This window comes from Oncorhynchus masou, chromosome 12 (assembly GCF_036934945.1).
Source record: "Oncorhynchus masou masou isolate Uvic2021 chromosome 12, UVic_Omas_1.1, whole genome shotgun sequence".
Lineage (NCBI taxonomy): Eukaryota > Metazoa > Chordata > Actinopteri > Salmoniformes > Salmonidae > Oncorhynchus > Oncorhynchus masou.
The window spans coordinates 51497351-51520602 of record NC_088223.1 but is presented as its reverse complement, the minus strand read 5'-3'; the positions used below and the strand labels follow the sequence as shown (position 1 = coordinate 51520602).

Sequence of the window (23252 nt, the reverse complement as noted above, 5' to 3'; positions counted from 1 at the left end):
CACTCCATATTGTCAAGCATATTGGTGTCTGCATCATGTTATGGGTATGCTTGCAATTGTTAAGAACTGGAGTTCTCAGGATAAAAAAAACAAATGGAGCACAGTCAAAATCCTATAGGAAAACCTGATTCAGTCTGCTTTCCACCAGACACTGGGGGATGAATTCACCTTTCAACAGGACAATAACCTAAAACACAAGGCCAACTCTACACTGAAGTTGCTTACCAAGAAGACAGTGAATGGCCAAATTACAGTTACTTAAATCTACTTGAAAATCTATGGCAAGATCTGAAAATTATTCTAGCAATGATCAACAACCAATTATCTTTGTCAAGATAATCCATCCACCTGACAAGTGTGGAATATCAAGAAGCTGATTCAACAGCATGATCATTACACAGGTGCACTTTGTGCTGGGGACAATAAAAGGCCACTAAAATGTGCAGTTTTGTCACACAACACAATGCCACAGATTGAGGGAGCGTGCAATTGGCATAATGACTGCAGGAATGTCCACCAGAGCTATTGCTAGAGAATTGAATGTTAATTTCTCTATCAAAAGCCGCTTCCGTCATTTTAGATAATTTGGCAGTCCATGGAGAGTTTGGAATCTTATTGATTGCTTGTGTGGACAGGCGTCCTTTATACAGGTAACAAACTGAGATTAGGAGCACTTTAAGAGTGTGCTCCTAATCTCAGCTCGTTACCTGTATAAAAGACACCTGGGAGCCAGAAATCTGATTGAGAGGGGGTCAAATACTTATTTCCCTCATTAAAATGCAAATCAGTTTATAACATTTTTGACATGCGTTTTTCTGGATTTTGGTGTTATTCTGTCTCTCACTGTTCAAATAAACCTACCATTAAAATTATAGACGGATCATTTCTTTGTCAGTAGGCAAACGTGCAAAATCAGCAGGGGATCAAATACTTTTTTCCCTCACTGTATCTTTGAAATTATTGCATGTTGCGTTTGTTTTTGTTCAGAATAAATTAGATATTTCTTTATTTAATTTTCAATACATTTGCTAAAATGTTTTCACTTTGTCATGATGGGGAATTTCTTTCTAGATAGGCGAGAAAAAAATGTTACTTATCCATTTTCAATTCAGGCTGTAACAACAATATGTAGAATGAGTCAAGGGTATGAATACTTTCTGAAAGCTCTGTAGGGAATATTCAATTCAATACAAATGTATTTATATAGCCCTTCGTACATCAGCTGATATCTCAAAGTGCTGTACAGAAACCCAGCCTAAGAGCCCAAACAGCAAGCAATGCAGGTGTAGAAGCACGGTGGTTAGGAAAAACTCCCTAGAAAGGCCAAAACCTAGGAAGAAACCGAGAGAGGAACCAGGCTATGTGGGGTAGCCAGTCCTCTTCTGGCTGTGCCGGGTGGAGATTATAACAGAACATGGCCAAGATGTTCAAATGTTCATAAATGACCAGCATGGTCCAATAATAATAAGGCAGAACAGTTGAAACTGGAGCAGCAGCACGGCCAGGTGGACTGGGGACAGCAAGGAGTCATCATGTCAGGTAGTCCTGAGGCATGGTCCTAGGGCTCAGGTCCTCCGAGAGAGAGAAAGAAAGAGAGAATTAGAGAGAGCACACTTAAATTCACACAGGACACCGAATAGGACAGGAGAAGTACTCCAGCTATAACAAACTGACCCTAGCCCCCCAACACATAAACTACTGCAGCATAAATACTGGAGGCTGAGACAGGAGGGGTCAGGAGACACTGTGGCCCCATGTCCGGACACCCCCGGACAGGGCCAAACAGGAAGGATATAACCCCACCCACTTTGCCAAAGCACAGCCCCCACACCACTAGAGGGATATTCTCAACCACCAACTTACCATCCTGAGACAAGGCCGAGTATAGCCCACAAAGATTTCCGCCACGACACAACCCAAGGGGGGGCGCCAACCCAGACAGGAAGATCACATCAGTGACTCAACCCACTCAAGTGACGCACCCCTCCTAGGGATGGTATGAAAGAGCCCCAGTAAGCCAGTGACTCAGCCCCTGTAATAGGGTTAGAGGCAGAGAATCCCAGTGGAACCACTGAAGAGATGAGTCTTCAGTAAAGACTTAAAGGTTGAGACCGAGTTTGCGTCTCTTACATGGGTAGGCAGACCATTCCATAAAAATGGAGCTCTATAGGAGAAAGCCCTGCCTCCAGCTGTTTGCTTAGAAATTCTAGGGACAATTAGGAGGCCTGCGTCTTGTGACCGTAGCGTACGTGTAGGTATGTACGGCAGGAACAAATCAGAGAGATAGGTAGGAGCAAGCCCATGTAATGCTTTGTAGGTTAGCAGTAAAACCTTGAAATCAGCCCTTGCCTTGACAGGAAGCCAGTGTAGGGAGACTAGCACTGGAGTAATATGATCAAATTTTTTGGTTCTAGTCAGGATTCTAGCAGCCGTATTTAGCACTAACTGAAGTTTATTTAGTGCTTTATCCGGGTAGCCGGAAAGTAGAGCATTGCAGTAGTCTAACCTAGAAGTGACAAAAGCATGGATTAACTTTTCTGCATCATTTTTGGACAGAAAGTTTCTGATTTTTGCAATGTTACGTAGATGGAAAAAAGCTGTCCTTGAAATGGTCTTGATATGTTCTTCAAATGAGAGATCAGGGTCCAGAGTAACGCCGAGGTCCTTCACAGTTTTATTTGAGACGACTGTACAACCATTAAGATTAATTGTCAGGGTTCAACAGAAGATCTCTTTGTTTCTTGGGACCTAGAACAAGCATCTCTGTTTTGTCCGAGTTTAAAAGTAGAAAAATATGGGTTTAACACTAAACTGAGGAGACTGCCAACACATAACTAGAGCAAGGAGCCATAGCATTTGGCATTATCATTAGCAAACTAAGGTCATGGATATACAAAGTGATATAATGTAGGGCAACAAGGATATAATATTTAGAACATTCTCTGTACAGCATAATAACTGTTTGTACTTCTTTCATAACTCACCCACAGTGGTAGGGGGAAGGCTTGGGCCACACGTGGAATCACCAAGCATGAATTGAACTGGTAGGTAGGAAGGAGCATGCAGCTTACATGGGGAAACAGGTGGAAGAGGTGATTAAGGGAGTGGCAACAGGTGTGGAGGGAAGGGGCGTGGCCTAGGTCCTAGGTTAATTGAAATCATTTGGAGTTCTTTGGGGGTGCCATGACCCTTCACAACATGCACACTTTAAATAATTTGTGCAACTTTTCCATGTAAATGGAGCAACAGTGCATCTTGGCACACACAATACAACCTTCCCATTTACGAAACATGTAAGTCTGCATGGTCACATGTATTCTGTTGATGTTTCATTATAGCACTAGCACTAACCGAAAGAGAAACCAAACAGGAAGAGAGTTCAGTGGCAGTTCGTGGGGTCACAGGTTCATGGATCATCCCTGTTTAAGTGGAGTTAGTGTCCGCCTCCCTGAAGATTGGATAGTACATCTGGGTGTAAGGGATTTCCTCCTCTTCTTCCGAAGAGGAGAGGCGAGAAGGATCGGAGGACCAATATGCGGCGTGGTAAGTGTCCATGGTTCTTTTAATAAGAAATACTACACATGAACTGATGACTGCCTTGCCTGGTTCACCAACTACTTTGCAGACAGAGTTCAGTGTGTCAAATCGGAGGGCATGCTGTCCAGTCCTCTGGCAGTCTCTTTGGGGGTGCCACAGGGTTCAATTCTCGGGCCGACTCTTTTCTCTGTATATATCAATGATGTTGCTCTTGCTGCGGGCGATTCCCTGATCCATCTCTACGCAGACGACACCATTCTGTATACTTCCGGCCCGTCTTTGGACACTGTGCTATCTAACCTCCAAACAAGCTTCAATGCCATACAACACTCCTTCCGTGGCCTCCAACTGCTCTTAAACGCTAGTAAAACCAAATACATGCTTATCAACCGTTCGCTGCCTGCACCCGCACGCCCGAAACGCATCACCACTCTGGATGGTTCCGACCTAGAATATGTGGACATCTATAAGTACCTAGGTGTCTGGCCAGACTGTAAACTCTCCTTCCAGACTCATATCAAACATCTCCAATCTAAAATCAAATCTAGAGTCGGCTTTCTATTCCGCAACAAAGCCTCCTTCACTCACGCCGCCAAACTTACCCAAGTAAAACTGACTATCCTATCGATCCTCAACTTCGGCGATGTCATCTACAAAAGCTTCCAACACTCTACTCAGCAAACTGGGTGCAGTTTATCACAGTGCCATCCCTTTTGTTACTTAAGCACCTTATAACACCCACCACTGCGACCTGTATGCTCTAGTCGGCTGGCCCATGCTACATATTCATCGCCAGACCCACTGGCTCCAGGTCATCTACAAGTCCATGCTAGGTAAAGCTCCGCCTTATCTCAGTTCACTGGTCACGATGGCAACACCCACCTGTAGCACACGCTCCAGCAGGTGTATCTCACTGATCATCCCTAAAGCCAACACCTCATTTGGCCGCCTTTCATTCCAGTTCTCTGCTGCCTGTGACTGGAACGAATTGCAAAAATGGCTGAAGTTGGAGACTTTTATCTCCCTCACCAATTTCAAACATCTGCTATCTGAGCAGCTAACCGATAGTTGCAGCTGTACATAGTCTATTGGTAAATAGCCCACCCAATTTTACCTACCTCATCCCCATACTGTTTTTATTTATTTACTTTTCTGCTCTTTTGCACACCAATATCTCTAGCTGTACATGACCATCTGATCATTTATCACTCCAGTGTTAATCTGCAAAATTGTAATTATTTGCCTACCTCCTCATGTCTTTTGCACACAACGTATATAGACTCTCTTTTTTTCTACTGTGTTATTGACTTGTTAATTGTTTACTCCATGTGTAACTCTGTGTTGTCTGTTCACACTGCTATGCTTTATCTTGGCCAGGTCGCAGTTGCAAATGAAAACTTGTTCTCAACTAGCCTACCTGGTTAAATAAAGGTGAAATAAAAAATAAAAAAACAAAAACACGACTGAAATACAAAAACAATAAATGTGGAACGAACGAAGCCCAAAACAGTACCGTGTGGTGAAAAACACAGACACGGAAACAAACACCCACAAACAAACAGTGAAACCCAGGATACCTAAGTATGATACTCAATCAGAGACAACTAATGACACCTGCCTCTGATTGAGAACCATACTAGGCCGAAACATAGAAATCCCCAAATCATAAAAAAACAAACAGAGACTGCCCACCCCAACTCACGCGCTGACCATACTAAATAATGACAAAACAAAGGAAATAAAGGTCAGAACGTGTCACTGGGTCACTACTGTGAAGCTTTGCAGAGCAAACGGGCTGAGTCATCAAAAGATAAATACTGTCTCTTATATGAAGTTTAAATCACATAAGGTTTTTTATAACTGACACTTCCAATAAATCCTGGGATTTAAAATAACTCATAGACCGGCAGTAGAATACTGCTGTCAAGGGCCAATGGGTTTGGACAAGACTGCAGGATTAATCGACAATAATAGGGGATGTTCTTAATGAATATGCATATTGGAGATGTTTTTGTTGACATGAAGGAAAAGAAAAGATGAAAGGGCCCACAACGCCAGTGATTTACTTCTAAGTAGCCTAAAGCCTATGTATTTACAATGTAGTTACATAGGCAGCAGGTACTGTGTAATTACATTGTAGGTATAGTTATGGTACTTACAACTGTGATGTATTTGTGGTTTGTGCAATTCGGTGCAATTTACATTGCCATTTCATGCATAGGATTTTGTAACAAACACAAATTATTGTGGCTAAACCTCTCACCCTGTTTTAGATCACCTGGTTGTATCGTTAGTTTATTTGCTTTACAGTTAAATTGTGCTAGCCAAAAACAGGTGTAGGCTAGTAGTTATTGCGACGTAATGTGTACACTGTAATTACTCTGTACTCTCATATGTTATATACAGTGCATTCGGAAAGTATTCAGACCCTTTGACTTTTTCCACATTTTGTGACGTTACAGCTGTATTCTAAAATGGATTAAATTGTTTTTCCCCTCATAAATCTACATACAATACCCCATAATGACAAAGCAAAAGTTTTTCATTTTTAAACATTTTAGCAACAACAACAAAAAGTAAAACAGAAATATTACATTTAACATAAGTATTCAGACTGTTTACTCAGTACTTTGTTGAATCATCTTTGGCAGTGATTACAGCATTGAGTCTTCTTCGATATAACGCTACAAGCTTGGCACACCTGTATTGGGGAAGTTTCAACCATTCTCTGCAGATCCTCTCAAGCTCTGTCAGGTTGGATGAGGAGCGTTGCTGCACAGCTATTTTCAGGTCTCTCCAGAGATGTTCAAGTCCGGGCTCTGGCTGGGCCTCTCAAGGACATTCAGAGGCTTGTCCCAAAGCCACTCCTGCGTTATCTTGGCTGTGTGCTTTGGGTCGTTGTCTTGTTGGAAGGTGAACCTTTGCCCCAGTCTGAGGACTTGAGCACCATGGAGCAGGTTTTCATCAAGGATCTCTCTGTACTTTCCTCCCTTCATCTTTCCCTCGATTCTGATTAGTCTCCCAGTGTCTGCCGCTGAAAAATATCCCCACAGCATGATGCTCCCACCACCATGCTTCACAGTCAGGATGGTGCCAGGTTTCCTCCAGATGTGAAGCTTGGTACTCAGGTCAAAAACTTCAATCTTGGTTTCATCAGAACAGAGAATATTGTTTCTCATGGTCTGAGAGTCTTTAGGTAGCTTTTGGCAAACTCCAGGCGGACTGTCATATGCCTTTTACTGAGGAGTGGCTTCCTGATTGGTAGAGTGCTGCAGAGATGGAGCTCTGTCAGAGTGACCATTGGGTTCTTGGTCACCTCCCTGACCAAGGCCCTTCTCCCCTGATTGCTCAGTTTGGCCAGGCGGCCAGCTCTAGGAAGAGTCTTGGTTGTTCCAAACTTCTTCCATTTAAGAATGATGGAGGCCACTGTGTTCTTGGGGATCTTCAATGCTGCAGAAATGTTTTGGTACCCTTCCCCAGATCTGTGCCTCGACATAATCCTGTCTCAGAGCTCTACGGATAATTCCTCCAACCTCATGGCTTGGTTTTTGCTCTGACATGCACTGTCAACTGTGGGACCTTATATAGACAGATGTGTGCCTTTCGAAATCATGTCCAATCAATTGAATTTAGCACAGGTGGACTCCAAGTTGTAGAAACATTCCAATGATGATCAATGGAAATCGGATGCACCTGAGCTCAATTTTGAGTCTCATAGCAAAGGGTCTGAATACTTATGTAAATAAGGTATCTGTTTTTTTTTTTTTTTAATACATTTACACACAAAAAACGTTAATCCTGCTTTTGCTTTGTCATTATCGGGTATTGTGTGTAGATTGATGAGGGAAAAAAAATATTTTATCAATTTTAGAATAAGGCTGTAAGTAACAAAATGTTTTAGGTCATTTGATTGACCATCCCTTCTCAGCCTTCTCTTGTGACACATCCTAAACACGTCACATGTGTTTCTGATGGTACAGTGAAACAGATGTGTATGCATATAGGATAACAGCTTCAAGGCATTGTAAGACCTTGGGTGTATTCACTAGGAACCAAACACCTCACGGCTAACCCACTTGACATGCACTGAGAAAGGACAAATATAAGCACCCCCCATTTTTAATTTGTGCAATATAAACTTGTTTTATTGCTTAACGTTTTCTGTTTGGAGTAAACTGTTTCTGTTGCAAAACGAATACACCTCGTTTTACAATGGAGGTGTCACGCAAATACTGTAGCCTACACCATGTGACAAGGACAGGTTACATAAATGCATGACATGGCCATCAGATAGCCTACTTTGTGTGAGTGACAGAGAGGTAATTTTGTCATTGTGTAGTGATTTAATAACTTTAAAAAAAAATGGAACCATCATATAAAGTCAAGTACGTTATCTAGGGCTTGGCAAACAGGACTTCATTAAAGTTACTCAACAGTTCAGTGTTTCCCAACCAGAGGTACTTGGCCTATCTACAGGGGGTACTTGAGGAGACTCATGAGACCATAGGCTTACTGGTCAAATTTGCATGAGGGGGTACTTCAGACAGAGCAGAATATACTTATATATACAAAGTATATATAGGTTAGGAACCACTGCCCTATTTAAACCCATTTTATATACTCTTTAGAATGCATGTAGGCCTAAATTCATTGTCATCAAGAGCAGCCTTGTCAAAGTCCGACATGCAGGAAACGATGCTGCATTCAAAACAACCGGGAACTGGGAAATCTCTGACTTCCAATTTCAGTGTGTTCAAGACAACTGGGAACTCAGGGGGAAAAAAACGAACTTCTATTGGGTAAAATTGTCTTGAATCATCAAACTCGGAATTCTTAGTTGGAAACAGGCATATTTTTAGAGCTCTTACTCTTCCGATCTTTCAGCTTTCCCAGTTGTAAAGTACCATAAACCCTAACCCCTAACCTAACCTTAACCATTGGAAATGTCAACGTCAATAGGGTAGGGAGGGATGTCCTAAGGATGCCGGACAGCATGTGTCATATATATATATATATATATATATATATATATATATATATATATATATACACATTATATATATATATATTATATATATATATATATATATATATATATATATACATTATATATATATATATATATATATATATATATATATATATATATATATATACATTTTGTATTTTTTGTTTTGTATTTTTTATTTTTCAAGTCAATACAGGAAGTACATGTGGGAACACAAGTATATATAAATTATATACAAAGAACAATTTGGCTAGGGGGTACAACATCACATTACACAAAGACCTTAAGAGACATACATACACTTAGAATTCTAACAGATTTTTAGATAGTAGAATATTTAATTGTCTTAAAATATAGTTCCATTTATTTTTGTAAGGTAAGAAAATGTGGTGTTTTGTTTGTAATTGTACATTTGTGAATATGAAATCTGTCCAAAAGAATAATGAAAGTAATTCTATAAAATTGTTTCTATCGTAGGTAAAGAATTCAGTAGATAAAGAATCCAAGCAGGACATCTCTCCACAATAGTGTCAAATATTCTTACATTTGTACAAATATAAATCTACTGATGTCTTGCCACAGTTGCCTTACATGAATAAAATGCCAAAAAAAGATGCATCGCCGTTTCTGGGTGGTCATTACAAAAGGTACAATTTAAGTTGATGTTTTCCTTAAAGTTCTCCATATAGTGGTTGGCAGGATAATATTTATGAATTATTTTAAAGGAAACTTCCTTAATTTGGTTAACAAGTAGGTATGTGGCAAAATCCAAACTTTTCCCAAATGATATTATCAATAAAACCGTTTCAATAAGGCAGGACATAAGGTATAGTAGATACAACATCCTGCTGAAACAAGGTTCGTAATCGCACTGTTGTTGAAAGGACCGAAAGAGAAACAAATCTTTCCTACTGATGAGTCAACAGGGTTAATAGAAGGTAGCTTCTGAGGGTCAGGTCTTGACACGTTCCTGAATAATAAAGCAATACCTTAGGGAATAGCGTCTAAAACAATCGCAAAATCTTTTAGCGTTACAGGAATCTTGTAAAGTGATAAGAATTCCTTATAACTAAGTAAAAGCCCTCTGCATTTACAAGTTGGCTCACCAATAGGATATTATTTCGGAACCAATATTCTAAAAACAAATGAGTATTTTTATACAATATATCCCAATTGTTCTATATGTAATATATGTGTGGGGGAAAATTATGCTTATAAATTAAGGACCACGACAGGAAAAACTGCCGATGAAAAGCAGAGTTTCACTGGAACTTTGTCAATATTATAATTGCAAACCAAAATGAATTTAAGGCCACCAAAAGTAGAGAAGACTGACATGATGAGGAATACAATTCCACATAGAAGTTGGTCTTCTTAGGAATTGTTGATCCAATTGATCTTAAAAGTATTATTTAAGGTATTAAAGTCCCGAAAATTCAGCCCACCACACTCATGTGTTCAGTACAAGTTGTCCTAATGTAATGGTTACGGTTTCTCCACAGAAAGTTGAAAAACATCAGGTCTTACTCTTTGCTTATTTAACTGTCAAAAAATAAAATGAGCGCCATATGTTAGCCTAGAGATACCCTCAGCCTTGGTTATTAGAACTCTTCTTTTAAAAGATAAGTCCATCTGTAGCCATTGATTTAGCTTTGTTTTTTTTAATAAGAGGGTTAACATTTAGTAAGCCTCTAGACTTCTGATCCTTAGGAATGGTTATGCCTAAATAAGTAAGTTCTTCTTTCACCGGAATACCATAATATGAAGGTGTCGCACAATCTTTGGCAGCCCTGAGTTCACATTGATTAATGTTAAGATATAGACCGGATGCTTTGGAAAATGACTGTAGTATCACATTGATCAACATGTGCATTTGGTTCGCGTCTTTCAGAAAGTGTAGTATCGTCAGCCAACTGGCTTATAATTAGCATAGCTCATGAGTCATGGGAAGTTGAGACCCGATGACGTCAACCGTTATTTGTTAAGCTATTTTCCCGTTTAGTCTTCCGGGATGTGATTGTGACGCGTTTACAGAATGCGTTTAAAAGAGGGTGAAGCGCCCAGTAAAGTCATTAGCTGCCAGCGACCAAAGCGAATGTAATTCCGCTCGTACTGGAATCCTAAACGTATTGCAGGGGGGTCAACTCCTAAGAAGCGGATGAAGAAACAGGTTTTGCTTATTTTCACATTCAGAGGACTTGTTAGAAAAGGGAAAAAGAGTAAAAAAAGAAAATGTCAAATTTCATATTACGGAAAGCCGAGCCCAAGGATGTGTCAGACATATTGCGACTCATAAAGGTAAAAGGATGCGTGTATTCAACGTATGTATGTATGTATGTATGTATGCATGTATGTATGTATGTATGTATGTTTGCATGTATATATCCGTAGCTTAAGTTATAATCACAGACATAGCCTAAACATATTTTTCAATATTATGACATTTGACTAACAACAATACTTTAAAAAAAAAATCCCTATTATTTCAGGAACTTGCGAAATTTGAAAAAATGGAAGAGCAGGTCATCTTGACAGAGAAAGGTAACGTTAAGTCTACTGTGTGTGATGGCCGATTTATTGTAAACATATCAAATGTTTCCCCAACAAATCAGAAGTCCCTGACTTTACAATTTACTTTCAGAACTACTAGAGGACGGCTTTGGGGATCATCCCTTCTACCATTGCGTCGTTGCAGATGTTCCTGAGGATAAGCAGAGCTCAGACGGTAAATCATGTTGTAATCCTGTTTCACAGAATGTCAGTTCGTAAGGAAATAGTGCAAAGGTTTGACAATCAAGATTCCAAACATTTATGGCTAGTAAAAAAAGAACGGAAGCGCTGCTAAGGTACACAAGAGTACGTGTTGGTAGACACAACACAATGTCTGGGTAGTGTTGGTGGGCATTAACTCAAAGTGATCGTGATCTGGAGTTTGGAATTTAATGTTCTCAATTCTCGGAGAAACTCCTTTTAAATCCTCAGTGATATCATAACTAGGGCCCAAGTTTTTCCCTGACAATGAAAACCCCCTTCATCATAACACAAAAATATCATACTCAATAAGCCAAGTGGGTTTTTGTCAGATCCTAGTAGTTTTACACAAACACTTACCTGTCGGTGTGGATTTTGATGTGGATGTTTTCACTGTTTTAGGATACACTGTCGTTGGGTTTGCCATGTACTACTTCACCTACGACCCCTGGATTGGGAAGCTTCTCTACTTAGAGGACTTCTATGTGATGAAGGAGTTCAGGGGTAAGTCTATGATGGTGTGTTATGTTAAAGAAATAGGGTTGATTATATTTGTTTATATTTATATTTGTACCTGTTTCACACATGTATAAGTGTGTGGTGTGTAATGGAACAGTGTTTTTTGCATATCCCACACCCCCTGAGACGCCCTTGGAAAGGGAACGTCACAGCCAGGGATCAGCCATTATTTACAGCGACCTTGGCGGAATTAGGGCAGGGTTTCCCAAACTCTGTCCTCGGGACCCCAAGGGGTGCACATTTTGGTTTTTGCCCTAGCTGAATCAGCTGTGTAGTTAGGTCAAAAACGTGCACCCCTTGGGGTCCCGAGGACCGAGTTTGGGAAACACTGAGTTAAGATTAAGTACCTTGCTCAAGGGCAGATCGTTTGGTTTTTCACCTAGTCGGCTTGGGGATTTGAACTAGCAACCTTTCGGTTACTTGCCTAACGCTGGCAACTGAATCAGGGTCCTTGGATCCAGGGCTTAACTGCCAATCTTTGATTCTGTTTTCTCAGGTTATGGTATTGGGTCAGATATCCTGAAGGTTCTGAGTGAGGTAAGTCTATAGGACTTTTTTGCAATCAATTTACTGATCGCATAGATCAGTCCAGCCTATGGAAAACACCCATCCCATAGCCAAGGTTATATGATGACCCTGTCTAACTTTGTTTTAATGTCCTCCCTTCCTCAGACGGCAGTTAAGACTCGCTGCAGTAGCATGCACTTCATCGTAGCAGAGTGGAACAAGTCGTCCATAGAGTTCTACAAGCGGCGTGGAGCCTCAGACCTGTCCGATGAGGAGGGCTGGCGACTCTATGCGATTGATAAGGATGACCTGCTGAAGATTTCTGCAAAGAAACTATAAATTCAGCAAATGACCACTATCGGCAATGCCTTCCCTTTCATTTTTGTTGATGCCAATGTTCTTTAAAATAAATATGTATTTCAATAAATAAATACAAAAACAGTTTGTTCAACTTCTTCCTGCAAGACCTGTTATACATCTGGGTGGTTTTGAAACTCGAAGTCAGTACGTTTCATTTACTCATGTCTTATAATGGTTGATTGACCTTCCATAAACAAAAAGGAGAACTATCCTAGTCATGTGACCTTGTACTGGAACATAGATTTCAACATGACTCAGCCTGTATAGATCATTTATAACTGGCTCGACGATAGCGTCTGGCTCAGGAGGAGAAGTGGGTGCTTGTTTATGGAAGGACAGACTTCTTAACTGTCTTGTCAAACTGTTTTTCTTCACGTAGTAGTTCTCACACACGCTTCGGGTGCCTATGTACAATACCTCTACAGTTTTCGGTGGCCTTTTATTTTAAAATCAACGCTGTCAATATAGATCGTACAATATAGATTTTATTCTGGTCTACATAAATACATTCAAATCAGAAAGCTGAACCTTCAATACGTTAAGTTTAAAACTTCGTGATAGGTCCTGCCCCCTCCTGGGTAAATGCCAGAGAGAAAGGCTAGTGCAAAAGCTGGTCATTAGTCGCAAATGGGAGCGAGCCTAACCATGACTTATGGTAGCATACATTGGGAGGACCTGGGAAGACTGCTAATCTTGTTTTGTTGTCACGATCCTAGTATCACAACGTATCTGAAAAGAGAGAACTCATTGTTAGCCTTTTATCGACAAGACTTTGCTAGCATTAGCACCTGATATGAAAAGTACACTGGTTTGTTCTCTGATTTCCCCCCAAAATATCTTAAAGTTGGCATAAATGTTACTATAAAAGGATTTATAATGAATTGACAACATTTTGTGCCAAGTTATTGGGGTGTTACATAAGACTGCAGGTTGACCACTAGGGCAATGATTAAAGTGTTGGGTGCTGGCAGGCTGTTATTGTGCGAAAATGTTCAGGTTTGTTGTACCTGCTGCGATCATGGTTTGGCCTCTGCAGCTCTTCTCATCTGGTTTCTTCTGGTTTATTTTCCTCTGGTTTCTCTTTTTTCATTGGCTGTGGAAGGATTCATGGTAGGATGTGAAAATTCAGACTGGTCAACCCATTCCAAATAATCTGCATTGATCTGCACAGTAACTCTGTACCATCTCCATCCTCAGGATCAAACTAGTTTTTGACCTTACAAGATGAGCTCACCTTCCCCTCCACTGACTTGAACACCTTCTCTACATTAACGTAGCCCTGCAGGGCAAAATCGTACAACGAGTCTCCTGTGTTCTGTGGGAAGGAGGGGAACCGATAAATCGGTTTAAGCAAAATAGTATACATTAAGAATCAAACATCACAGGATTAAGAATGACTCTACAACACCGTCTTATGTCTTGGTATGGAACAATATGCATTATCTCCCACACGAGTAGGTAAAAAACAACAACATCTGACATACAGTATTGACACGCTAACTCACCTTGGCGATTGATGCGGCTTGCTGGGGGTAGTACATAGTGTAGCCCACAGCCATCAGTCCTGTAGGATAGATCAGCTTCTTCACCCTGGAGCCTAGAAGACAGAGGAGAGGGTCACATAGACCATATTCAAGGCGATTAAAAACAAGAAAAGGAATCCGGAGAGGGCAACAGGAAGCAGCAGTAGGTTTGAGATTTGTACCCCGGCCTTGTATGGTCTGGAGGCTACAGCTCTACCTCTAGATCAGCCTCTGGCACAGTGACTCACAGAGTGCTTGCTTAGCACAAGGACAAGTGGATAAAACCCCTAAAACAATTGAGATCAAAAACAGGGTACTCTTCATCCAAACCCAAAACTTACACCCACTATTTACCTCTTGCAAGAAAGAGTCCAAGGATACCAGCAAAACCAATGACCCCAGCCCGGGGGTAGAATTCAGCAGGAGGGTTTTGCAGGAAAGTGAAAGTCTCTGAAATAACAGAAAGTGACTCTGTTACCAAACTGAAACGGACATTCTATCTGTACAAATGGGTGTACATTACAGTGTATGAGTAATGAGTCCACTTTATGTGTATCATGGGGTGTGTGTTCTCTTACCATTTCCTAATTGGATGGCACTTTCAACCTTGGGCTTCACTTGTCCAATGGCACCCTGAATCCCACAGGAGAAGAGAAGAGGACAGTACAGTGAACACGTAACGTACATCAGCTCATGTCACCCAATCTCTGCACCTTCAGAGCCATTCAATAATGGATCAATGCTTATTTTTCATTGTTACAGAACAAGTTGACATTTAATAACATGATAATATGGTATTTCACAGTAAATATGCTCTTGCTCAGTAATCTTCAATTCAAGTTTACTGTGTACTTGTGATTGCTTTATATTGTTTGTACTGTGATTGTTATAGTGGTAGTATAACTAGTGGTAGTGTAACAGGTGTAAAATATACTTTATGTATTTTACTGAAAATCTCTCATATTTATTTTCATCTATTCTTTTATGGTTATTTTGATATGTATTACACTACTTTCAAGGATGAATTATTTTATTTATTTTCTAAATTGTGTTGATGTTGTCGTCATCAACGGGAGCCATGCTTTTACTCCTCAGTTTGCTCAAAGCGAGATGAGAGGCAAACATACTTGTGCATGTTAGTCCAGACGGCAGCATTAAAGTTTGCCTTGCATTTGTATCCATTCCATGCAGACATTAAAAGAAAGACAACCAGCAGAATTGTGTCCAGAGCCTTCCCTTCCCTTCCACCTACACCTCACCAGAACACAACACAGAAAGGTACAGGTACAGAACCGGTTACAGTAGGACAGCCACGCCCTGAGAACCCTCATACAGTTCTGTTTGCCTACAAAGAGACCTGTCTTTATTTACCCTGCAATAGTCAGAATTACCTACAATACAAAGGTTTATTTGACTGTTTACAATCACGATTTGTAAATTGGGTTTTACAGCCTAAAGCACAGGTCAATTTGTGGGGAGCTCTAGTTGAAACATCAACCAACAGCACTTTGTGTACCCTTGAAACGTTGCAAAGACATTCTGCACTGTAAAAGAGCAACTACCAATAAAGTTCCAACCACTGCACTTTACTGACTAACATGTGATGTATGTTAATGAGCTGCTTATCTCCTAACTGAAGGAGCCAATGGGGCATGAGGTCAGATGGGTGACTTAGAAGCAGTGATCACAGCCACAAACAGAAGCTTCTAGAGCAAAAATGGAACAGCCAAGGCCGAGCAAAAATGGAGAGGCTGAATGGGTTTGAAAAAAACATATACAGAGTACTTTACCAGTCTTTTAGACATAACAACTAACCAGCTGAATCTCAATCCCTCTCTGTGAGTTTATGATGATTGTATGTGTCATCAAAGCGCACAACAGAACGGTGTACTCCCTCTGTTTTTGTTATTTTGATGAAAAAGTTTTAAAATCAGAGGTAAAGTTTGTATTGCTACAGATTCCGCGACCCGGTCAGCCACAAGTTTGTGTTCCGGATTCCTGTAAAGTAGCAGTTAGATGCAAGCCATCGTGAAAACAGAGCAGGCAAACGGCTAACGCTAACAGAGCTAGCCCACCAGTGTTTTTAACCAACCCTTGGGCACAAATCAAATCAAAGAGCAGCAGTAAAATAACAATAGCGTGGCCATATACCTGGGGCACCGGTACAGAGTCAATGTGTGGAGGCACCGGTTAGTCGAGGTAATTGAGGTAATATGTACATGTAGGTAGAGTTATTAAAGTGACTATGCATATAAAATAACAGAGAGTAGCAACAGCATAAAAGGGGGGTGGGGTGGGGGCAATGCAAATAGTCTGGGTAGCCATTTGATTAGATGTTCAGGAGTCTTATGGCTTGGGGGTAGAAGCTGTTTAGAAGCCCCTTGGACCTAGAATTGGCACTCCAGTACCGCTTGCCGTGCATTAGCAGAGAGAATAGTATGACTAAGGTGGCTGGAGTCTTTGACAATTTTTAGGGCCATCCTTCCCCCAACAGACAGATGTTAAGCTCAACTCTGCGGCCCATGGGAGACGACACTCGCAAGGCGTAGGAGATCAGGGAAGAAGTCTGGCCACTCTTCATCTATTCGAGAAGATGTGATCCAGCTATCAAACAGCTTTTCCTCGCTTGAGACGGACCTAACAGCCCCGGGAATCAGCACGGATCCTGGGTGTATAGCAACAGCCAGCGGCCGCCCAGTGATCCCCCCCCCCCCCCCCTCACCCTCCCAGCCACCGCATTCAGCAGGTCGCTTCCTTATCTGATTCCATCACGACCACCATTATTGTTGGCAGCTCAATGGTGAGATTTTGGCCTGCCCTAGATCTGTGGACCGACCAAGGTCCACTTTCACCCAGGAGTTCGTGTCCATGACATCAACACCCTCCTGCCCATGGTTCTGGCCAACTACTCCAATATTGACACCATCATCACATGTAGGTTTTAATGACCTTCGTTTTAGGCGATTTGAGGATCTGAGAGAGAACTACTAACATTTTTTAAACACCCTCGCTAGCACAGGGAAGATAATAATTATCTCTGGCCACCTCCCTGCTACCGAAGGGGTTTGGAACGTTTCAGCCGACTCTTTGCCCTGAACGAGTACCTGCAGACTATTTTTTTAATTTGTTGTGGGAGCAACCATCACTTTTTAAAAGAGACGGGATTCACTCTAACTGCAGGTTGCTTTTTTTTACTAATGCTTTCAGCTGTAAGGACATTTTGTTTGGCGACTATGGATCTTATGAGCATCGTGCTATACTGTTTAAATGGCAGCCACCAGTGCTGGCCATAACGCTCTCTTGGCCACCAAATCACTGCCCCACTTTCTTTACTGATTTATCTGAACTATTGTCTATTGTCCTTGAGAACTGTGACAAAATCATTGTGTTGGGCGATTTTAATATTCATGTTGACAAAGAGACTATGGACTTTATCAAACATGTTACTGGGCCCACCTATAACCGTGTCCATACTCTGGCCTTGGTTATTACCAAGGGGCTTTCTATTGACAAAAAAGTATTTAGTCAGCCAACAATTGTGCAAGTTCTCCCACTTAAAAAGATGAGAAGCCTGTAATTATCATAGGTACACTTCAACTATCACAGACAAAATGAAAAAAAAGAAATCCAGAAAATCGCATAGGATAGGATTTTTAATGAATTTATTTACTAATTATGGTGCAGAGCGGATGTGGAAAAAGTCAAGTTGCACGTCCATTATGATATTCTGAGAGAGCAACTTGGCATTTATAACATGGCAATTAGAAATGCCAGACAGGCTCATTTTTATAACTTGATCACTATTAAATCAGAATAATTTGAGAGTGCTCTTCTTGACCATTAATGGCCTGATAAATCCTACCCCCGCAAACCTATGTGAACTTTCCTCATTTAAATGTGATGAGTTTGCAGCATATTTCAAAGATAAGATAATCGATATTAGGCTGGGTATCAGTCAAGCAAGACCTGATGAGAAGTTTGATACAAAACTGTGGACATATTTTTATTTAACCTTTATTTTACTAGGCAAGTCAGTCTAGAACAAATTCCTATTTACAAAGACTGCCTACCCCAGTCAAACCCGGATGACGCTGGGCTAATTGTGCGCCGCCCTATGGGACTCCCAATCACGGTCGGTTGAGATACAGCCTTGAATCAAACCAGGGTCTGTAGTGACGCCTATAGCACTGAAATGCAGCGCCTTAGACCAAAGCGCCACTCAGGAGCCCAAAAGAGATATCAAAACATTTTTAGCGTTGCTTTTCCTTAGGGTCTTTTTTGATTGTTCAGTTTGTCATTCATTTTTTTTAAATCTTATATTTGTTGTGCAGTAAATATTTCAGCTTTTATTTTCATTGTATTTTATTTGTTTTTTCCCCCCTGCATTCCATGTCTGAAATGCACTGTATAAATAAAGCTTGATTTGTTTTGATTTTAATCATGTGTGAGTGGCTATGGGGGAGTACCTGAACATTTTCCACTGCTGAATGGCTTGTTTGCTGAAAGGGGAGCAGATCATTGGCGTGATCACAGGGGAAGAAGCAGAGCAGCACAATCATGACTAACACTTCAATGGAGATAGACAAAATCATTTCAACACGTGCAATGATTATTGATTGCAGCATGGAATCAACAGTAAATGTTTACTGGCCATGATGAAACACAGTACAGATTTACTGGCCATTGTGAAACAGGATGTATAATAGCTCTCGACACAAAGGAACACCAGTAAATATTAACTGGTCTCTGGGAAAATAAGAACTGTTTATACTCAAAGAGAAAACAAAGACGAATTGATATTAGTGAGACCTACTGTGGTTAATATTTACCAGTCACAACTAATCACAGTACATCTTTGCAGGGGTGCATTGTAAAATACGCAAAAGCAGCTGGGATGATAATGTAAAGCAGGGCAAAAACATTTCACATTACAGTGGCCATGTGAAGGTATTTTGGAGTGAGGATGGGGTATCAGACATTATGAATCTTGCCTGGAGTTGCATATCTAAACGAACACCCAACAACTGTCCTCATTTTTCAGATAGAAAAGACTGTTCCTAACAGAGGAAAGAATTACTATCACCCAGTAGCTCACAGGTGAGTAGGGTTATCAATGTACCTGACACCAAGTAGTGTAGGGCTCTGCCAGTTTCCTTAGAGTGGTAACACCTTGCTCCAAGTGCCCTATCTCCGGCTCCACATAGCGGAACTTCTGCTGCGGTATAGTGTAGAGGGAGAGCTGTAACAAACAACATGGGTCAGTTACCTCATCCCAATGTGGGCTTGCCTCAGATTGGTTGTATGCTGAAAGACTTCAGAAAGTGTGATTGTGCACACAAATGCGGTACCTCATCTGTATTTAAGGTGACATTTGGATTGTCCTTGGTGGCAGCAAACACAGTCCCTGAAATCAGGCATAGGGTTCCAGGCACAGCAGCCACACCTGCTACCTGGGAAGACACAGAATGACTGGGACATCAATGGTGCATTTCCATCTGAGACTTAACCCACACCAGTGTTGTGGCCAGCGTTTATGTTAACGTAACCTCAAGTGTTATTTTTCGGGGACTGTGTTTGACACAAGACTTGGGGTGAGTGGAATCAACAACCTCTGCATCATCAAGACAGTTGCTTTGTGAGAAGGTGTTAACCGTGGAACGTGTAGATCCATGTTCACAGTTAGCCATTGTTATATAAAATGCCAGCTGAAAAGTACCAAGCACAGTCAAAGCAGTTCCACTGAGCCTTTTTGGTAAAAAACTGGGGTAAGTCTCAGGTGTAAATTTGCAGTTCGGTCTACACATTCTCACGCGAAGATGGTAGGTCTCGCTGTGAGTAACGTGAATCGAGTCAGCCAGGCTATTACCTAGTGAGACCATCACAATGTTGGAAATTTCACCTGTCACGCAGTACATTCACACCTGGAAACACCAAAATAGTAGAAGCTAGAAGTTGTAATGGAATTGAGAATTGTGGCCCTTCAGTCTTACAGAAGATCAATGTCGCCATCTAGTGTAAAAAAAAAAGTATATTGTTCATCCCATTAAGTAGGCATGTATATCGAGTGTCTGTCTCGTTCATGAACTTCTAGCCTAATGCAGTGGTTCCCAAACGTTTTCGGTTACTGTACCACCAACTGAATTTTGTTCTGCCCAGAGTACCCCTTCATAAGCTCTCATGAGTCTCCTCAAGTACCCCGTGGATAGACCAAGTAAGGACCTACAGAGTGTGGTAAACTCAGCCCGAACGCGTGTGAAAAACTAGCTGAGTTTTCTTACTTTCGACTTTAGTTGGCTATGCATGAATGACAAGAGACAGCTACCCCAGAGCGCCAGAAACTCTAAGTATCAGTATGAATGACTCCGACACAATGAAGAAAAATATATACTGTGTTATGCATTTAATGCAATGCCCTTGATAATCATGGTGTCTTGCTCGCTGTCCTAACGCCCTCTGTGCTTCACCGGGGGATCGATTCCCCTTAATTTTATTGAAACAGATCGCTATTCAACTAAAACAGTAAATTAATAAAACACATAACTCAGTGTGGACTGAATCGGAAATAAATGAATTTCCTAACATTAAGTTATTAAGTAGTACATAAAGTTTCTATTCTCACCTTGTACATGATCCTTTTTTTTTTACCGTGCCAAGCTTCGAGTACTTACGGTGTCCGAAAGGGAACACGCTGCGCCTCAGGTCGCATTCCAATCCGAACCTCGCTATCTTCCCTCAGCTCTTCATCTCATAGGCCGGTGTTCTCATAATAAGGCCAATGACTAACCAGATAATTACTTGATAATAAACTATTTGTTAATAAACACGTTATTAACACATAAGAATGCAAAGGTCGACAATCAGTTTGCACATTTTTTTGCAGGCTTTTTCCAATGCTATCTGGGATCCTTGGGACATCCCTATCCTCATTGAAGTTGACATTGAAAATTATTAAGGTAAGGAAGGGTCCCTAACCGATTTAAAATGGTTAGGGTTAGGAAAGGATAAAGGTTAAAGTTAGGCTAAGGGTAGGAGTTAGGGTATGGGCGTCGCAACGATTCCGTATAGCACCAACGCTCTGATTAGCTCAGGAAATGTGTCTTTACTGGTCGGTGCAGTTAGTATTCTAATCGTTCCTTAGCAACTCGTCTCTAACAAGATACAACACAGGCAGAGAAAACAGCATTGCTGGAGTGGAAAATGGAATATGGGTAAGGGTCCGGTCCGTAGATTAATTGTACAAGACGATGCCTCGCACATGATAAAGTCTGCTTCTTTTTTTATTTTTTTTTTATTTCACCTTTATTTAACCAGGTAGGCTAGTTGTTATGCATCATTTGCAACTGCGACCTGGCCAAGATAAAGCATAGCAGTGTGAACAGACAACAACACAGAGTTACACATGGAGTAAACAATTAACAAGTCAATAACACAGTAGAGAAAGAAAAGAAAAAAAAGAGAGTCTATATACATTGTGTGCAAAAGGCATGAGGAGGTAGGCGAATAATTACAATTTTGCAGATTAACACTGTAGTGATAAATGATCAGATGTACAGGTAGAGATATTGGTGTGCAAAAGAGCAGAAAAGTAAATAAATATAAACAGTATGGGGAAGAGGTAGGTCAAATTGGGTGGGCTATTTACCAATAGACTATGTACAGCTGCGTTAGCTGCTCAGATAGCAGATGTTTGAAATTGGTGAGGGAGATAAAAGTCTCCAACTTCAGCCATTTTTGCAATTCGTTCCAGTCACAGGCAGCAGAGAACTGGAACGAAAGGCGGCCAAATGAGGTGTTGGCTTTAGGGATGATCAGTGAGATACACCTGCTGGAGCGCGTGCTACGGGTGGGTGTTGCCATCGTGACCAGTGAACTGAGATAAGGCGGAGCTTTACCTAGCATGGACTTGTAAATGACCTGGAGCTAGTGGGTCTGTCGACGAATATGTAGCGAGGGCCAGCCGACTAGAGCATACAGGTCGCAGTGGTGGGTGGTATAAGGTGCTTTAGTAACAAAACGGATGGCACTGTGATAAACTGCATCCAGTTTGCTGAGTAGAGTGTTGGAAGCTATTTTGTAGATGACATCGCCGAAGTCGAGGATCGGTAGGATAGTCAGTTTTACTAGGGTAAGTTTGGCGGCGTGAGTGAAGGAGGCTTTGTTGCGGAATAGAAAGCAGACTCGAGATTTGATTTTAGATTGGAGATGTTTGATATGAGTCTGGAAGGAGAGTTTACAGTCTAGCCAGACACCTAGGTACTTATAGATGTCCACATATTCTAGGTCGGAACCATCCAGGGTGGTGATGCAAGTCTGGCGTGCGGGTGCAGGCAGCGAACGGTTGAAAAGCATGCATTTGGTTTTATTAGCGTTTAAGAGCAGTTGGAGGCCACGGAAGGAGTGTTCTATGGCATTGAAGCTCGTTTGGAGGTTAGATAGCACAGTGTCCAAGGACGGGCCGGAAGTATACAGAATGGTGTCGTCTGCGTAGAGGTGAATCAGGGAATCGCCCGCAGCAAGAGCAACATCATTGATATATACAGAGAAAAGAGTCGGCCCGAGAATTGAACCCTGTGGCACCCCCATTGAGACTGCCAGAGGACCGGACAGCATGCCCTCCGATTTGACACACTGAACTCTGTCTGCAAAGTAGTTGGTGAACCATGCAAGGCAGTCATCAGAAAAACCAGAGGCTACTGAGTCTGCCGATAAGAATATGGTGATTGACAGAGTCGAAAGCCTTGGCAAGGTCGATGAAGACGGCTGCACAATTCTGTTGTTAAATGTCTGACCTTGATATATTCTGAGTCTCTGATTGTGAATTTACATCATTCAGATTCAATCAAGAGGAGCGTGTATTTTCCGCGAAGAAGATCCAGACATACTGGAGGTCTCACCAAGACAAAAGACTTTTCCAGCTGATGTCGCTCACTGTTCGTGCTGCTGTGAGTGCTTGAGTTGCAGCCTGGCAGCCTTACTGATCAACACAACATTGCAATTCAGATTTAAATTGATCATAGGCTAAATAGCCTTAATATGAACTCAATTAT

General features: G+C 41.3%; 3 protein-coding genes across 4 annotated transcripts in view; 2 read left to right on the top strand and 1 right to left on the bottom strand.

Annotated features, from left to right (window-relative positions):
- The window catches only part of LOC135550349 (palmitoyltransferase ZDHHC20-B-like), a 319193-nt gene that overhangs the window by 269926 nt on the left and 26015 nt on the right, over positions 1-23252 (top strand). The window lies entirely within an intron of this gene.
- LOC135550334 (diamine acetyltransferase 1-like) lies at positions 10604-12763 on the top strand. Its single transcript, XM_064981020.1, has 6 exons — positions 10604-10843; positions 11035-11086; positions 11187-11270; positions 11699-11800; positions 12312-12352; positions 12488-12763. The coding sequence occupies exons 1-6, from the start codon at positions 10778-10780 to the stop codon at positions 12659-12661; spliced, it is 519 nt and encodes a 172-aa protein (XP_064837092.1). The 5' UTR covers positions 10604-10777; the 3' UTR covers positions 12662-12763.
- On the bottom strand, positions 13150-20929 carry LOC135550333 (MICOS complex subunit MIC26-like). 2 transcript variants are annotated; one of them, XM_064981018.1, is made up of 10 exons: positions 20825-20929; positions 19554-19655; positions 19325-19444; positions 18672-18704; positions 14784-14838; positions 14560-14655; positions 14188-14279; positions 13917-13997; positions 13690-13775; positions 13150-13411 (listed from the first exon to the last, which is right to left on the bottom strand). In XM_064981018.1, the coding sequence occupies exons 1-9, from the start codon at positions 20831-20833 to the stop codon at positions 13725-13727; spliced, it is 639 nt and encodes a 212-aa protein (XP_064837090.1). In that variant the 5' UTR covers positions 20834-20929; the 3' UTR covers positions 13150-13411; positions 13690-13724. The 2 variants fall into 2 exon arrangements, with proteins under 2 accessions (XP_064837090.1, XP_064837091.1); XM_064981019.1 differs by lacking the exon at positions 18672-18704.